General features: G+C 40.1%; 1 protein-coding gene across 2 annotated transcripts in view; it reads right to left on the minus strand.

Moving 5' to 3' along the window:
* The window catches only part of LOC103278006 (zinc finger protein 420), a 29,084-nt gene extending 20,991 nt beyond the window's left edge, over positions 1-8,093 (minus strand). Inside the window, exons 1-2 of one of the 2 annotated variants that reach the window (XM_008105523.3) lie at positions 6,364-8,093; positions 4,037-4,131 (exon numbers count right to left, since the gene is read on the minus strand). In XM_008105523.3, coding sequence (XP_008103730.2) covers positions 4,037-4,060 — 24 coding nt within the window. In that variant the 5' untranslated portion in view covers positions 4,061-4,131; positions 6,364-8,093. Of the gene's footprint in view, positions 1-4,036; positions 4,132-6,168 lie in introns of both variants that reach the window. The other variant, XM_016991703.2, reaches the window with a different exon arrangement.
* Between the last annotated feature and the right edge of the window lie 8,686 nt (positions 8,094-16,779).

Raw genomic sequence — 16,779 nt, forward strand, 5'->3', positions numbered from 1 at the left:
TGTATAAGACCAGGGAAATGGAATTTGTAGTTCTTCAAATATTTGTGGGTAGCAGCCCCATCACATTTTTTCATCATTGGCTATATTGCTTCAGTCCAGCAACCTTGGATTCTGGAGAGGTTCTGAGACACTTGGTGATTTGCGATCTTCTGCATCTCCAAGACTCTTCTTTTCTATTAACTTTGCTTCACAAGGGGAAAGCGAGATGCAGAGGTCAGGCTGTACATTTCCCAATTGAAAGATTTCATTGATGATATCTAACACGAGTCTATCATTAAATTCTACTGGAAGTTGACTATAGATTTGCACCAGAGGATCCAGACATTCTGAGAGGTGTTTTCTCAGATTAAAAAATACTGTTTTATTCACATTTTCCCATTTTATGGGAATCCTGTGCCCCTAATTGCCACAAAAATGGAGGTTCTACTGCAAAAGGAATTCTCTTTTATTCTGTTTATTCTGTTTGAGTTATTTGTGTGTGCACACACATCCATGCCACAAAGACAAAATGAGTAATTCAAGTGAGTATGCGTGTGTGTGTGTGTGTGTGTGTGTGTGTGTGTGTGTGTGTGAGAGAGAGAGATAACTCTCCATATAATAACTCAACATGATTGTCTTATTTTAGGTTTGGTTCTGTCTCAAGGAATTTCAGAATTCTAGATAACAAATATTGTGGTAACATAAAATTTGCAAGCCCATTTGTAGGTTACCTGTTAGTAGGCAGGCAAAGAGGAGCTTGACTAGATCCTTTTAACTAATAAGCATCAACTGATATTGGATCTTCAGAATTCATATGATATTTTTTTCATGCTATTTACATTTACATTTATGCTAATTGCTTCAGATTAAAATTAGATTATTAGAATTATTCAGCAGATGGATATTCTTTGTATGGGGAAGGCAAAAATCGGAAAATGGGAAAGTTACTTTTAAGCATACAAGTTGTAGAATCCTCAAGCCAATACATGCCATACAAGATGGGGATTTTGGGAGGTGTAATTCCCCAAAGTAACATTTAAAACTCTCAACATGCTTGGAGCTTGCAGGGTCTACTTCCATTTGGGTTTTTTAAAACAAGAACCTTAAAATCCATCCGTCAGCGTTTAGAAAAAAGACATACCTGTAGCATTAAAGCATTTGTTTCATTTGTAAAGTGCCAAAAATTAAGCAAAACCATAGAATCACAGTTGAAAGAGACCACATGAGCCATCTAATCCAAACTCCTGTCCTGCACAGTCATAGTCTTGTCACAAAAATGCATTTCTGTTTACCTATCACCTCTCAATTGTGTTCATTTCAGTAGTAATGAGGAGGGTCCGTCAGCCTGTTGCTGCTATAAATTAGGGACAGCAATAATGTAGTCATCCAGATGTTTAACTGCAAATTCCAGAAGCCACAGCTCCTGCAATTATGAGGAATATTAGGAATCGCAGTCCAAAATCATTTGGTAAACTGCACATTCCTTCCACAACTAGCTAGACATCCAAGAAATACTTGCCAATATACTGCAATTGCCTGCAGACTCTCCAGGACTGATCACTATTTTACCTCAATCACATTTTATAAACTATTTCCCAGAATGGTTTTGTTCTCCTCTCCCTTGGAAAAATTGGGGTGGGGAGTTGGATAACAAATTGTGTGGTAATATAAAATGTACAAGACCATTTTAAGTTGCCAGTTAGCAGACAGAAAAGATATTAGCTTGACTAGATCCTTGCACATTTTCTAGAACGTTTCTCAAGGACATCACTAAACTACTATTAAAAACAAAGCGTGGGGCATGCCAAGAGAAACAACTGCCTAATTTCAAGGTTGTGGTTTGTCAACAATCAGCTAATAAAGGCAGGGATATTACCAAATTCTCTAGCTTACCAAAGAGACAGCTCAAGGCCAGTGTGCTGGGTGATGAGGCAAATGGCTACAGGAGGGTGAACCGCCAGAAATTCATTTCTTGCATTTACTACACCCAATCTTTCACCCAATGATCCCAAGGTAGTATTTACAAGACAACTGTTGTTCCTTGCTTTATCCTCACAACAACCCCATGTAGTAGGTCAGGCTGAGAGTGTGTGACTGGATCCAGGGTCACATAGTGGGTTGTGAGAGGTACTTTAGGCTGCTTGCAAAAATATAGGAGAAAATTACAATTTATTCATTGTATTATGTTCGAATTTTTGATTTTCATTATGAGATGCTTGATAGTTAAAGATTCAAAAATTATGAATGTGCCATAAACACACTTCTCCAAGCTAATTTCTTATCCCTTTTCTGCACTCATCTGATGTCCAAAAGTGGATGTCTTATATGAAGCTGAGAACAGTGGTTTTGGGGGAGGGAAAGGAAGATTGCAGTAGTGGCTCCCAAACAATACCCCATAAATATGCCTAGCCAAAGGTCTGAAAAAGCAAGTCCAGATAATTTGCAATCCCTGGAATGTGACAGACTCCATAACAGCCCACTGATGGCCTGTTAATAGGAAATTTACACATTTTCAGGGTCTTGCAGGAACAGAAATAGACCTATGCTGTGTCCCCAAGTTCGCAGGAATCCAATAATGGCATATAGATGTGATGAATATACTTTACACATTAAGCAGTGATTCCCAAACTCTAGTCCTCCAGATATTTTTGATTTCAATTTCCAGAGGCCTCAGCGGCATTTGTCAATAATTAGGCATTGGGAGTCAAAAACACCTGGAAGACTAAAGTTTGGGAAACATTTCACTAGTGCTAGGAAATCCCCATTTTCAAATGCCACCTGAGCTGCAAGATGCAGCTACAAAACCCAGAAAGCTTAGTTGTGCCAGTATGGATTTATTATGAAAACAGAATGGCTAGGAGGAGGCAGACCTCCTTAAAAAGTAGGTTGGGAATCTCCGGGTTCTCTAGAAGCTGCTTGGCTTGAAGGCCCCTGGGATGTACAGCCCAACAACTTACAAAGGGCAATATGATTCCTGTTCCTGGGTTAATTAAAATGTGATAATAAAATAAATTCATTAGGCAGCTACAACAAAGGCAAAGATCCAATGATACCTTGAGAACATTACTTTATACAACTGCTACTTTTATTTTATGCCCCCAAAATGATGGACATACAATATGACCTATGTGTCCCTAGATATCATGTGGTTACAGTGATAGTGAACCCTATTGAACTGAAGGACCTCTGGCCCAAGTATACGATAATGTTGTGCAGTAGAACCTAGAAAAGCCATATTTTGTCAGAAGTGGATAAATGAAAATGTCTCTGCACCATTCCTGCAGATATGGGGATCAAACTTTTTTATGTATTGTAGACTCTCCGTTAACCAGTACCATGAGTATTTGCAGATGCTAGATTGCTGGTTGCTTGAGAGTTACTATTAAAATAGGCCGAACTGACTATAAACTCTGTACTGACTTGACAGCATTACTGAAATACAGTAATTAAAAGCAAATTAAGTCAAATAAGGACAAATTTAATGTAACAGTTTTACTGTATAAAAACTAATTTTCTTGTATTATTAAAATAGATTTTATTTTAATTTGAATGTAAAAGTATCATTTCTTTGCTTTTCTGCTGGTTGCTTGAGAGTTTTGGTTGCTTGATTCTGGTCTATTGAGGCCCCTTCCACACAGCTGAATAAAATCCTACATTTTCTGCTTTGAACTGGAATATATGGAAATATGGACTCAGATAACACAGTTCAAAGCAGATACTGATTTTCAGCCTTGATATTCTGGGTTATATGTCTGTGTGGAAGGGCCCTGAGAGTCTACTGTATTTGGACCACGCTAAGAAATATGTGCCTTTCACAAGAAGACCACCACACACTGCAATTAAAAGTGGTGAGGGCAGCTGGTAATTTTCCCTCTACATTTCCTTGAGTTTGTTACTTTCCTGGACTACTATTCGCAGAGATCTCCAGCCAACAGGCAATTCTAAGAGTTCTTGCCCAAAAAGTAACCTTTCTGAACTCTATCTCTTTTTTTTGTCCTACATCACACCTACCACCATAGGAAATCACTCCCAGCCACCCTCCCTACACCACCCTTACTTGAGCCAGATCTACAACAGCCATCTCCCATCTTCCAGAAGTAATTTAGGAAGATTCCGAGTCAAACAAGACGTAGAGGATACGTGTTCTGCAACCTGTTGAGGAGCAAGAAAGGCAACATTTCAGAATTTAGGCTTCAGACTTCCTTCCAAGCAATTAAAGTTTATTCATGTTTATTATCTATCACTCACATTCAACTATCGCTATCATAATCACAAGCCTTGAAGCAGATTCACATCATAGTTTCCGAAGGGTATCTAGCTTGGAAAAAGTACTCTTTTGGACAACACTCAGAATCCCCTCCTTTTTTTCTAGTTCAACAAGAACCTCTCCTGGTAAAAACCTGGTTTTCTCACAGTATTAGTATTTTTATGTTTTGGAATATATGTATTTTATCATCTTTTATTTTCTCTATGTATTCTAATGATGTTGTACCCTGCCTCGACTACTGAGAAGAGGCAGGTAACAAAATTTACCGTATATCGATGTATTTATTTCATGGGCAACAAACATCATGTAAGGTCGCTGACAAACTGACATACAGCCAGTCCTGTTTATCCAGATTCAACTATCAATGGTTTGAAAATATGTATTTAAAAATGTGTTATACCTTGTGGCTAGGCCTGCAGGCTCACACCTGGCACAATTGGACAACTAGTTGCCCTTCCACACAGCCATATAACCCAGAATATCAAGGCAGAAAATCTCACAATATCTGCTTTGAACTTGGGCCCTTTCCACACAGTTGAATAAAATCTAACATGTTCTGCTTTGAACTGGAATATATGGCAGTGTGGACTCCGATAATCCAGTTCAAAGCAGATATTGTGGGATTTTCTGCCTTGATATTCTGGGTTATATGGCTGTGTGGAAGGGTCCTGAGTTATCTGAGTCCACACTGCCATATATCTCAGTTCAAAGCAGATGTGGGATTTTTTTTTTCAGATGTGGATTTTTTTTTCAGATCTGTGGAAGGGACCAAGGTGTGTCTTCCAGCAGAAGTTGCTTTGTTAGCTTATCACAGTCTTAAGGCACAATGGCAAATCAGGATCCTATAAAGTCTGAGATTTATAATTTAATTCATTTTGTCTTATCTCATATAAGTCATAATTTTGAGTTCCCCCTTATCATTGGTATTTCCTTGACTCATGTTTAACCCCTAGGCCTCCGTTACATAGGTGGTTTTTACCCAGCATTTCCTGGCCCAGCATGAGGTTTCTTGCTCTCTTTTTTTTTTAAACATCTTGATTTTGCTATTTCACTACACCATTGTATATAATAGAATTTAGGGTTCTTCTACAGTCATATAACCCAGAGTATCAAAGCAGAAAATCTCACAATATCTGCTTTTAACTGGGTTATCGGAGTCCACACTGCCATATATTCTAGTTCAAAGCAGATAATGTGGGATTCCATTCAGCTCTGTGGAAGGGGCCTTGTGAAGAAGAAGCAAGTAACACATACAATTATTATTAGTTGTACCATTATATTTAATTATTAAAACCATGCTTCTCCACCTTACAAATACAGTAATAATAATAAGAGTCTCACTTATCCAAGCTGAACGGGCCGGCAGAACCTTAGATAAGTGAATATCTTGGATAATAAGTAGGGATTAAGGAAAAGCCTATTAAACATCAAATTAGGTTATGATTTTACAAACTAAGCACCAAAACATGTTATACAACAAATTTGACAGAAAAAGTAGTTCAATACACAGTAATGTTATGTTGTAATTGCTGTATTTACGAATTTAGCACCAAAATATCACGATATATTGAAAACATTAATAATAATAATAATAATAATAATTAAAAAACCTTTATTTATACCCCACCACCATCTCCCCGCGGGGACTCGGGGCGGCTTACATGGGGCAGAGGCCCAAAGACCATAGGACAAAATATAGGCAACATAATACAAATCACACTATAAAAAGATAAAACAGTAATACAATATATCAATTAAAACAAAAATACAGGATAAAAAATTGCATTTAAAACACATAAAGGAAGGTAGAGAGGGAGCCAATCTACATTTACAAAAATGCATTGGATAATCCAGAACGTTGGATAAGCGAGTCTTGGATAAGTGAGACTCTACTGTAGTACTTAATCAAACCAAAGACATACCCTGGGAGGACTTCTATATCCCACAAATGCCCGCTTCAAGAGAGATCGAAGTTCTTCCAAAGGTTCTTCAGAGACATTTCCTTCCTTACACCCAAAGGGGAATTGGATGGATTTGGGAACGAGCTCTGCCTTCAGTATTTTCAACTGTGGGAAGAAGGACTGTTAGCCTTTCCTACTCCTGAATTTTTTCCTTACCTGAGAGAGAGGGATGGGCTTCCACTTTCGTTTCTAATCAGACAGAGCTACAGAGAAGGCGCTTTGCTTCCAAGTCCACCTCTCCACTCACCAGCCAGGCTTTGCAAAGAGCAGCATCTGACCCCGGAGGCCAAAAATCGTCTTCCTTACCACCTGAGCTCCCCTGGTGGCCACCTTATAGGGCCATCTTTTCTACCTGAAAGGCTCCTGTGCTTTCCAGTGGGCGGGAAATCAACAAGAGAAGGGTTTCTCTCGCTTATACACTTGCTCTAGGAATCCAATCAGGAGGAAAAGAATAATGCAGGGGGGGAAAGGGACCCACCTTTCAAAAGTGGTGTTTTTTCCCTTAATTTTTCGCCCCCAGGAGACTATAGAGCAGGCATGGGCAAACCTGGGCCCTCCAGGTGTTTTGGACAGCCTGCAGGCTGTTAGGAATTGTGGGAGTTGAAATCCAAAACACCTGGAGGGCCAAGGTTTGCCCATGCCTTCCATAGAGAGAGACCTGGCAACTCAATACACCGTCAGTGCATCTACATTGTATATTTAATGCAGTTTGATATCACTTTAACAGCCAGGGCTCAATGCTGTGGAATCTTGGGGGATACAGTTTGATGAGACACTTTTTGTCAGCAAAGGCTAAAGGCCTTGCAGAACTAAAACTCGCATGGTTCCAAAGCATTGAGCTATAGCCATTCCAAGTATAGATGCGCCCCTTTCCTTTCAATCAATGTAATTTAAGAATGAAAATTCAGAGATGATCAGTCTCTTCTGCCCTTGCTACTAAATGACAAAATCCAGGGTATTTTTTTGCTATTTTTTTATCTGAGCATTTGCAAACTGCAAAAAAAAAAGGCATCCGTAAATCTGTGCAAAACTTTAGAGAACAAGTTCTTTGAGGAGTGGCTTAATGAGCTGGGCATGTTTAGCCTGCAGAAGAGAAGGCTGAGAGGAGACATGAATAAAGATGTGAGGGGAAGTCATAGAGAGGAGGGAGCAAGCTCGTTTTCTGCTGCCCTGGAGATTAGGATGCAGACCAATGGCTTCAAACTACAGGAAAGGAAATTCCACCTGAACATTAGGAAGAACTTCCCAATTGTGAAAGCTGTTCAGCAGTGGAACTCTCTGCCTAGGAGTGTGGTGGAGGCTCCTTCTTTGAAGGCTTTTAAACAGAGGCTGGATAGCCATCTGTAAGGGGTGCTTTGAATGCGATTTTCCTGCTTCTTGGCAGGAGGTTGGACTGGATTGCCCACGAGGTCTCTTCTAACTCTTTGATTCTAGGAGGATGCAATGCTTGACTGCAGAAGTAATTCTAGGCACTCCCAAACTATTTTGTTCTGTTGTTTTCTAAAGATACTCAACTGTTTCCCATGAGAGATCAATTGTTGATTGTGAGCTATTTTATATCTATCCCGACATAAACAACTCCACAAAGGTGTTTAGAGGAGTAGAGAAGGAGGACAATATAATACTTACATGGAGGTTCTGGAAGAAAAAAGAGGTAGATCTATATACACAAATATATTATTGTTCTCTGCCATCAAGTCAGTTCCAATTAATGGTAGCCCTGGTTGTTGTGACGAGATATATTCAAAAGAGGATTATCTTTGCCCTCCTCTGAGGCTGAGATAGTGTGACTTGCCCAAGTTCACCCAGTGGATTTCCATAATCAAGCAGGGATTTGAACCCTGATCTCCAATGTCATAGTACAATACCCAAGCCACTGTACCGGGCATGGGCCAACTTTGGCTCTCTAGGTGTTTTGGATTTTAACTCCCACAGTTCCTAACAGCCTGGTGACTGTTAGGCATTGTGGGAGTTGAAGTCCAAAACACCTGGAAGGCCAAAGTTGGCCCATGCCTACACTACACCATGCTACCCTTCTTTCTCTCTCTACATATATATATGCATATGTACAAAAATTAGAATTCTAATTACTAATAACTCATAATTAGAAACTTATAATGACCCTGAGGCTGAAAGACCATGACTTGGCGAAGGTCACCGAGTGGGTTTAATGGCCAAGTGGGGTTTTGAATCCTGGTTTTCGGAGCACATTCTGACAAAGTACTACATGACATCAGCTCTCAATAGCGTAAGTAAGAGAAAGTGGTAAGTAACAGTAAAATGTCTCAGTTTTTGCCTACTTAGTTGCTGAAAAATAAGGAATGCTTAGCTGGATTTCCTGTATTGCATAGGGGGGTGTCTCTATGGGGCTTCTTCCAATCCTATGAATATCTATGGCTATTTGATTTCGGGAAAGGTATTTGGGATTCTCAGCTTTTGAATGCTCCCCCTATCACTGAATTACACTGTGTAACACGATTTTTGTTCCTGGGTTATAAATGTCATTTCCTAATTGGTTCTATCATAAAAACATGGGGAAAGGTTTATTAAACTGCAAAAACTTTATTTCTGTGGGATATCCTGCAGCACATCTTGCTATAGCTTTTCAATTAATATCTCATAAGAGTCTACACCAATTCAACAAAATTTGTAACAGCCACAAAAACGAAGTTCCTGGAGTATAACAACTGTTTTCAAAGTAAGTATTGCACAGTCAAACAGGAAATAACACTTTAAAACCAGGAACAGAAAATGTTTAAAATTTTGTTACATAGTGTTATTGCACTAAACTCCACGTTGCATTATGTGTGGTCAGGATAGATTCATTGACAGCAGTTAAACTGCACTGTATGAGTCTATAATGACCATATAATGCAGTTTCAAACTGCATTATACAGCAGTGTAGATGGGCCTTAAACAGCCAGGGATAACCACTACATTCCTATCACCTACAATTACAGTAATTACAAGCCTTATTTTGATGTGCAATCAGCTTCTTCCTAAACTCCAACATAAGATCTTTCAATTTCTTCTTCTGCCTCTGTAGTTAGAATCTGTGCGCATTCAGAAGAAACCCTACAAGCCACTCTAAACACCTTTACAGAAGCATACGAGAAGCTTGGCCTCTCATTGAACATGGAGAAAACCAAAGTGCTCTTCCAGCAATCACCAGCCAATCCCTCTGCAAAGCCAGGAATTCAGCTTAATGGTGTAACATTAGAAAATGTTGACCATTTCCGCTACTTTAGCAACCACCTCTCCACAAAAGTCAACATAGACACTGAAATGCAACACCGCCTGAGCTCTGCGAGTGCAGCATTCTTCCAAATGAAGCAGAGAGTGTCTGAGGACATCCATAGGGATACCAAGATGTTTCCTTGTAAAGCTATTGGCCTCCCATCCCTGTTATATGCCTATGAAACATGGACTGTCTACAGACATCACGCTCAACTCCTAGAAAGATTCCATCAGCATTGCCACCGAAAAATCTTGCAAATCTCTTGGGAAGACGGGCGGACAAATGTCAGCGTGCTGGAAGAAGCAAAGACCACCAGCATTGAAGCGATGCTCATTCGCCATCAACTCTGCTGGATCATCCACATCACCATCTCCCAAAGCAGTTGCTATACTCCCAAATCAAGAAGGGAAATGTAATGTTAGGTAAAGGTAAAGATTTTCACCGGACATTAAGTCTATTCGTGACTCTGGGGACATGTTACCTTCCAGCCGGAGCGGTACCTATTGATCTATTCATATTTGCATGTTTTCGAACTGCTAGGTTGGTAGAAGCTGGGGCTAACAGAGGGAGCTCACCCTGCTTCCCCAGCGACCTTTTGGTCAGCAAGTTCAGCAGCTCAGTGGTTTAACCTGCTGTGCCACTGGGGTTCCAACATAATGTTAGTGGACAGGAAAAGAGATTTAAAGATGGGCTTAAAGCCAACCTTAAAAACTGTGGCAGACATCGAGAACTGGGAAACCCTGGCCCTTGAGTGCTCTAACTGGAGGTCAGCTGTGACCAGCAGTGCTGCAGAATTTGAAGAGGCACGAATGGAGGGCGAAAGGGAGAAACATGCCAAGAGGAAGGCCTGGACTGTGGCGCAGGTGGGAGAGCAAGCCAGCTGCAATTAACTGCAATGAATCACTTTGACCAGGAGGTCATGAGTTCGAGGCCCGCTCGGAGCCTATGTTTGTTTGTCTTTGTTCTATGTTAAAAGGCATTGAATGTTTGCCTATATGTGTAATGTGATCTGCCCTGAGTCCCCTTCGGGGTGAGAAGGGCGGAATATAAATGCTGTAAATAAATAAATAAATAAATAAATTAAGGCAACCCTGACCGGGACCACCTATGTACCCACCACCAAGACACTACACTTGGAGAGCCATCATCCTCGGGCTACGAGGGATCGATCGCCTAAGATCAAGTTCAAGTTGGAGTATAAGACTTACGTTATGGTTACATTTGACATCTTATCAATAGTATCCAATCAGACTTTGCATGATACTCTTAGGCCCCTTCGACACAGCTGAATAAAATCCCACATTATATGCTTTGACCTGGGATATATGGCAGTGTGGACTCAGATATCCCAGTTCAAAGCAGATATTGCGGGTTATTCTGCCTTGATAATCTGGGTTATATGGCTGTGTGGAAGGGCCCTTAGACTGCTTTTGTGTCATCTCTCCTCACTATGAATGCCACCTCATTTTTGTCACAGATATTCCTTTATTGGGGAAAACATTTCAGAGAAGGGATCTCTGAAATGTTTTCCCCAGGTAATAAGCAACACCTGCAGAAATCCCATGTCTTTACACAGCCCTTAAAGTGACCCTCTGATTTCAACTTTGGCAATCTTAGGCCCCTCCCACACAGCTGAATAAAATCCCACATTTTCTGCTTTGAACTGGAATATGTATATGGCAGTGTGGAGTCAGATAAGCCAGTTCAAAGCAGATATTGTGGGATTTTCTGCCTTGATATTCCGGGTTATAGGGTTGTGCGGAAAGGCCTTGAGGTGATTTTGTACCACCATTCTGCAGAAGAAAATAAAACGGGCTACTTTGAAACAAGCAATAAATCTTTCAGTAAGAACAATCTTTCCTTCTTGTACCCAAAGCTGAAGGGAGAAAATAAGGGCCCTTCCACACAGCCATATAACCCAGAATATCAAGGCAGAAAATCCCGCAATATCTGCTTTGAACTGGGTTATCTGAGGCCACACTGCCCATATATCCCAGTTCAAAGCAGATAATGTGGGATTTTATTCAGCTGTGTGGAAGGGGCCAAAATGAAACACAAAACCTGGCATTTGGCTTATTCAAAGTACAGGGATATTTATCCACCAAGGTTTGGTATCATGGATACCAAAAGTTCCATGATATAAAATGGTGTCCCTTGTGTAAAATGGTGGAAGCAACGCTTGCATTTTCTATTTTTGTTTGCGGGCCCTTTCACACAGCCATATAACCCAGAATATCAAGCCAGATAATCGACAGTATCTGCTTTGAACTGGATTATCTGAGTCCACACTGCCATATAATCCAGTTCAATGTGGATTTTATACAGCTGTGTGGAAGGGGCCTGACTGTTCCTTCATGCGGCAGCCATTTTGAGGCATTGCTTCGAAGCCTCCATTTTGTGAGCTCTCTTAATATTATCTGCAACTGCTTGAAATCAGATCTACAGGCATCCAGGGATATAGAATGAGATTTTCGATTGCTTTCTCAGAGAATTTGCAGAGAAAAGAGAGGCCAAGAATATTTGATATCAAAGAAAGGATTATGTATGATGGAATTTGTATGTAGCAGAAATTGTGGTATGAAAACCCACAGATTTATTGTGTCAGAAGCAACTTGAGAACATACTGCAAGTCGCTTCTGGTGTGAGAAAATTGGCCATCTACAGAAACGTTGCCCAGGGGATGTGTTACCATCCTGCTGGGAAGCTTCTCTCATGTCGCCACAAGCTAGAGCTGACGGACAGAAGCTCACCATGTCTCAGATTCAAAATGGCAACCGTCAGATCAGCAGTTCAGCTGGTACAAGGGTTTAACCCATTGCGCCACCACTGCTCCCTGCAACCCACAGAATGTGCCTTTATGGGTGATATACAAACATGGAAGGAGTTTCAAATGCTACATTCATGCATTGGTGTTTGATGGTTTAATGATGTGGGTGGATGGTTTTTTTATATTTTTATATTTTGGTGCCTTGCTGTTATTTGCATTGTATTTCTTGTTGAGTCCCCATACCAGGGTGAAACAATACTAATACTAATACAGTAGAGTCTCACTTATACAAGCATCACTTATCCAAGCCTCTGGATTATCCAAGCCATTTTTGTAGTTAATGTTTTCAATATATCGTGATATTTTGGTGCTAAATTCGTAAATACAGTAATTACAACATAACATTACTGCGTATTGAACTACTTTTTCTGTCAAATTTGTTGTATAACATGATGTTTTGGTGCTTAATTTGTAAAATCATAACCTAATTTGATGTTTAATAGACTTTTCCTTAATCCCTCCTTATTATCCAAGATATTTGCTTATCCAAGCTTCTGCCGGCCTGTTTAGCTTGGATAAGTGAGACTCTACTGTAAATCACTATTTTTAATTATTTTGCTTCAACAGTGTGCACATATGCTTTGGAAAATGGGTCCTTTCACGTGACAGAATTATAACACGATCCAACTGCTCTAGGATGCATCTACACAGTAGAATTAATCCAGTTTGACAACACTTTAACTGCCATGGATTAATGCGATGGAATTGTGGGAATTGTAGTTTCATAAGACTGCCTCACACAACTACACCTCCCAGGATCCCACAGCACTGAGCAATGGCAGTTAAAGTGGTATAAAACTGCATTATTTCTACCATGTGGATGCACCAGTGGCTCCCATACTCTGATGCTCCAGGTGTTTTGGACTTCAAGCCCCAGCCAACTTGCCCCAAAGTTGGAAGCTGAAATCTAAAACATCTGGAGGACCAAATATTGGAAACCACTAGTGCAGGGCAAAAGGTTCCCATAGTTCTAAGTGGACGTTTTTCTGATTAAACGTGTTAAGTAATTTCAGTTTAAAGAATCATAGAATCCTAGAGTTGGACGAGACCTCGTGGGCCATCCAGTCCAACCCCCTGCCAAGAAGCAGGAAAGATGTATCCAAACCACCTGACAGATGGTCATCCAGCCTCTGCTTAAAAGCCTCCAAAGAAAGAGCCTCCACCACTCTTTGGGGCAGAGTTCCACTGCTGAACAGCTCTCACAGTGAGGAAGGTCTTCCTTATGTTCAGGTGGAATCTCCTTTCCTGTATTTGAAGCCATCGTTCCACGTCCTAGTCTTCAGGGCATCAGAAAACAAGCCTGCTCCCTCCTCCCTATGACTTCCCCTCACATATTTATACTATGTCTCCTCTCAGCCTTCACTTCTGCAGGCTAAACATGCTCTGCTCTTTAAGTCAATCCTCGTAGGAGATTCTCCAGACCCTTGATCATTTTAGTCACCCTCCCTTGGACACATTCCAGCTTGTCAACATCTGAGCCATCACCTAGATAGGTTTTGAAAGGTCCTATTCATAAGCATCAAAACAAACCAATCTGTCGTAGCATGAATACATCCAATTACAGCAGTAGAATCTCACTTATCCAACATTTGCTTATCCAACATTCTAGATTATCCAACGCAGTCTGCCTCCCATTCATATCCACAGCAGTTGCTCTAGGCAGCAAGGACTGAACTTTTTATTGATTAATTTCCAAAAATGATGTTACTGTAAGTTCATTTTCTGTAATTCTATATTTATTTGTAGTTATTAGTAGCTAGCCAATGTTTTTGTAGTCAAGGTTTTCAATACATTGCAATGTTTTGGTGTTAAATTCGTAAATACAGTAATTATTACAAAATATTACCATGTACTGAACTGCTTTTTCTGTCGATTTGTTGTAATACATGTTTTGGTGCTTAATTTGTAAATTCATAATGTAATTTGACATGTAATAGGCATTTCTTTAATCCCTCCTTATTACCCAACATTTTTTGCTTATCCAACGTTCTGCTGGTCCGTTTATGTTGGATAAGTGAGACTCTACTGTACTAGCAGAATTGAATCAGATAAAAGCAACACTCAGCAAAAAAAAAATGAAGTTCTATTAAAAGGCCAGAACAGAAATGTTTTCAATCAATACTAAAAAAAATAATAAGTTGATATAATCCAAACCAGGAGCTCCCGGTGGCACAGCGGATTAAACCGCTGACTTGCGGACCGAAAGGTTGGCGGTTCAAATCCGGGGAACAGGGTGAGCTCCTGCTGTTAGCCCCAGCTTCTGCCAACCTAGCAATTTGAAAACATGCAAATGTGAGCAGATCAATAGGTACAGCTCCAGCATAAAGGTAATGGCGGTCGTCATGCCAGCCACATAACCTAGGAGGTGTCTATGGACAACGCCGGCTCTTCGGCTTAGAAATGGAGATGAGCACCAACCCCCCAGAGTTGGACAGAACTAAACCTAACACCAGGGGAAAACCTTTACCTATTATCCAAACATCCCTGATGGAGAGTATATTCTACAATTGGTTTCAAATAACTGAAACAGTCTACAATTGGTTCAAGTATAACTGGAAGCGTCTTCTGATATATCTTAATAGACCGCATGGCCCTCCACATACTGTTGGGTGTAATAATTGGTGAAGGATAATGGGAGCTGCACTCCAACAGCATCTGAAGAACCAGGTTTCCCACCTCCATCTTAATCAGAGCTCCAAAAATTACTTATACAAAGTAGTTATTGTTCCAATACTGCCAAAAGGTATTTACACTTCGTAGAATAATTATTTACATTCGTTTTTCATAAAGGTAGTTAAAAGTTACTTTTGTGGGGGAAGTGGGAAACCAGACTCTTTCTCATTCAGCAGAGTGAGACGTGGCAGAAATCCGTATCTGCATAACTAACAATAACTTGAACATTACTGCTATGTGAAGTTATGCCTTGTCAGATTACAGTTGTCAAATAATATTAACTTTACGTTATTAAAAAGATTGATTTATTTTAATCAATTAATGACTTATTGCAGATAGAATTGAAAGAACTTTGGATAAATTGGCCGAGTTGATTGTCCGGAAATTCAAAATCTCAGGACAGAGAACATTAATCTATCACTGCTGCTGTTAAAAAGGTAGGACCAAAACACCTTGTTGTTTTTGTATTACACAGTGCATAAACCTTTCAGATGTTATACTCATTTATGGTGTTTTGTGCATTAATTGAAGCAATTTTCCCATATCTGTGTTATTTCTGGAGAGCTGAATTATTCAGCAATAAAACAGAAGAAATAAAAAAAAATTCTGTACTTCTTAAAGCAAGGACTGGTTGTCTCCGGCTTGTGTCACTTATGACATTGGCACAGTATATTTCCTTGCTTGAGATTCCATTCTCTCCTTTTGTTTTCTAAAAGCACTGAATTCTGTGAGTTCTCCAGACTGTATGGCCATGTTTCAGAAGCATTCTCTCCTGACATTATGCCCACATCTATGGCAGGTATCCTCAGATGTTGTTGAGGTCTGTTGGAAACTAGGTAAGTGAGGTTTATATACCTGTGGAAGGTCCAGGGTGGGAGAAAGGACTCTTGTATGATGGAGGCAAGTGTGACTGTTTCAATTAATCACCTTGATTAGCATTGAAAAGCCTTGCAACTTCAAAGTCTGGCTGATTCCTGCCTGGGGAAAACACTCTGAAAACAGGGGAATTTCAGATATGAAACGATCAGGACTGGCTAACACCTCCCAACAGGATTCCCCCAGGCAGAAATCAACCATCATGTGTAGGGGGTAAATCAGAAAAGCCAAAGTATAGAATGAGCTCGGGCTTGCTAGATACATTAAAACAACAAGAGGCTTTAAAAATTATCCCCAAAACTAACAAACAAAAATAACACAGAAATGTCAGGCCAACTGCATAGAGAAGATGGCAGAATGCTAATGCCTGAATGAAAGCATATCCCAAATCTGTGAAAACACTTCAAGTTCTGTAAAGTTTTGTCTGTTGCATCTCTGAAAGGATATAGTTTGAAGAGACCACAAGGGTAATCCAATCCAATCCCCCATAGAGCTAGAACAGCACAGAAGAGGACAATCGAAATAATAAAGATTACAAATAAACACCTGTGAAGTTTGAAGCCTTAGATACATGGTAAGAAGACATATTACAGAAGTAAATGTAATTCCTTATAATATGGATCAAGTGCTTTCCTCATCCTGGCTCATATTACAACTGGAGATTATCTACTGAAAATAAATGGGAGATACTTTACTGTTAAAAAGAAGTAAGTTTTTAACATAGCTCTTATTTGCAGCAAAATGCAGCGATGGTTACCAACCAGAGTATTGTTAAAAACAGACAACTAAATAAATGAGATGGCTATCAAAGTGAATACATGTTCCCTCTGGTATCCAGGCAAAGGCAACCCCCCTGTGATTAAATCTAGCCAATCTGATTAAATCATGCCAGACTTGCCTTAGGACGTGTCATTTTAGGTGGCCCTCCAGATGCTGAACTACAACTGCGATATTCCTC

The sequence above is a fragment of the Anolis carolinensis genome, chromosome 2, assembly GCF_035594765.1.
Source record: "Anolis carolinensis isolate JA03-04 chromosome 2, rAnoCar3.1.pri, whole genome shotgun sequence".
NCBI classification, from domain to species: domain Eukaryota; kingdom Metazoa; phylum Chordata; class Lepidosauria; order Squamata; family Dactyloidae; genus Anolis; species Anolis carolinensis.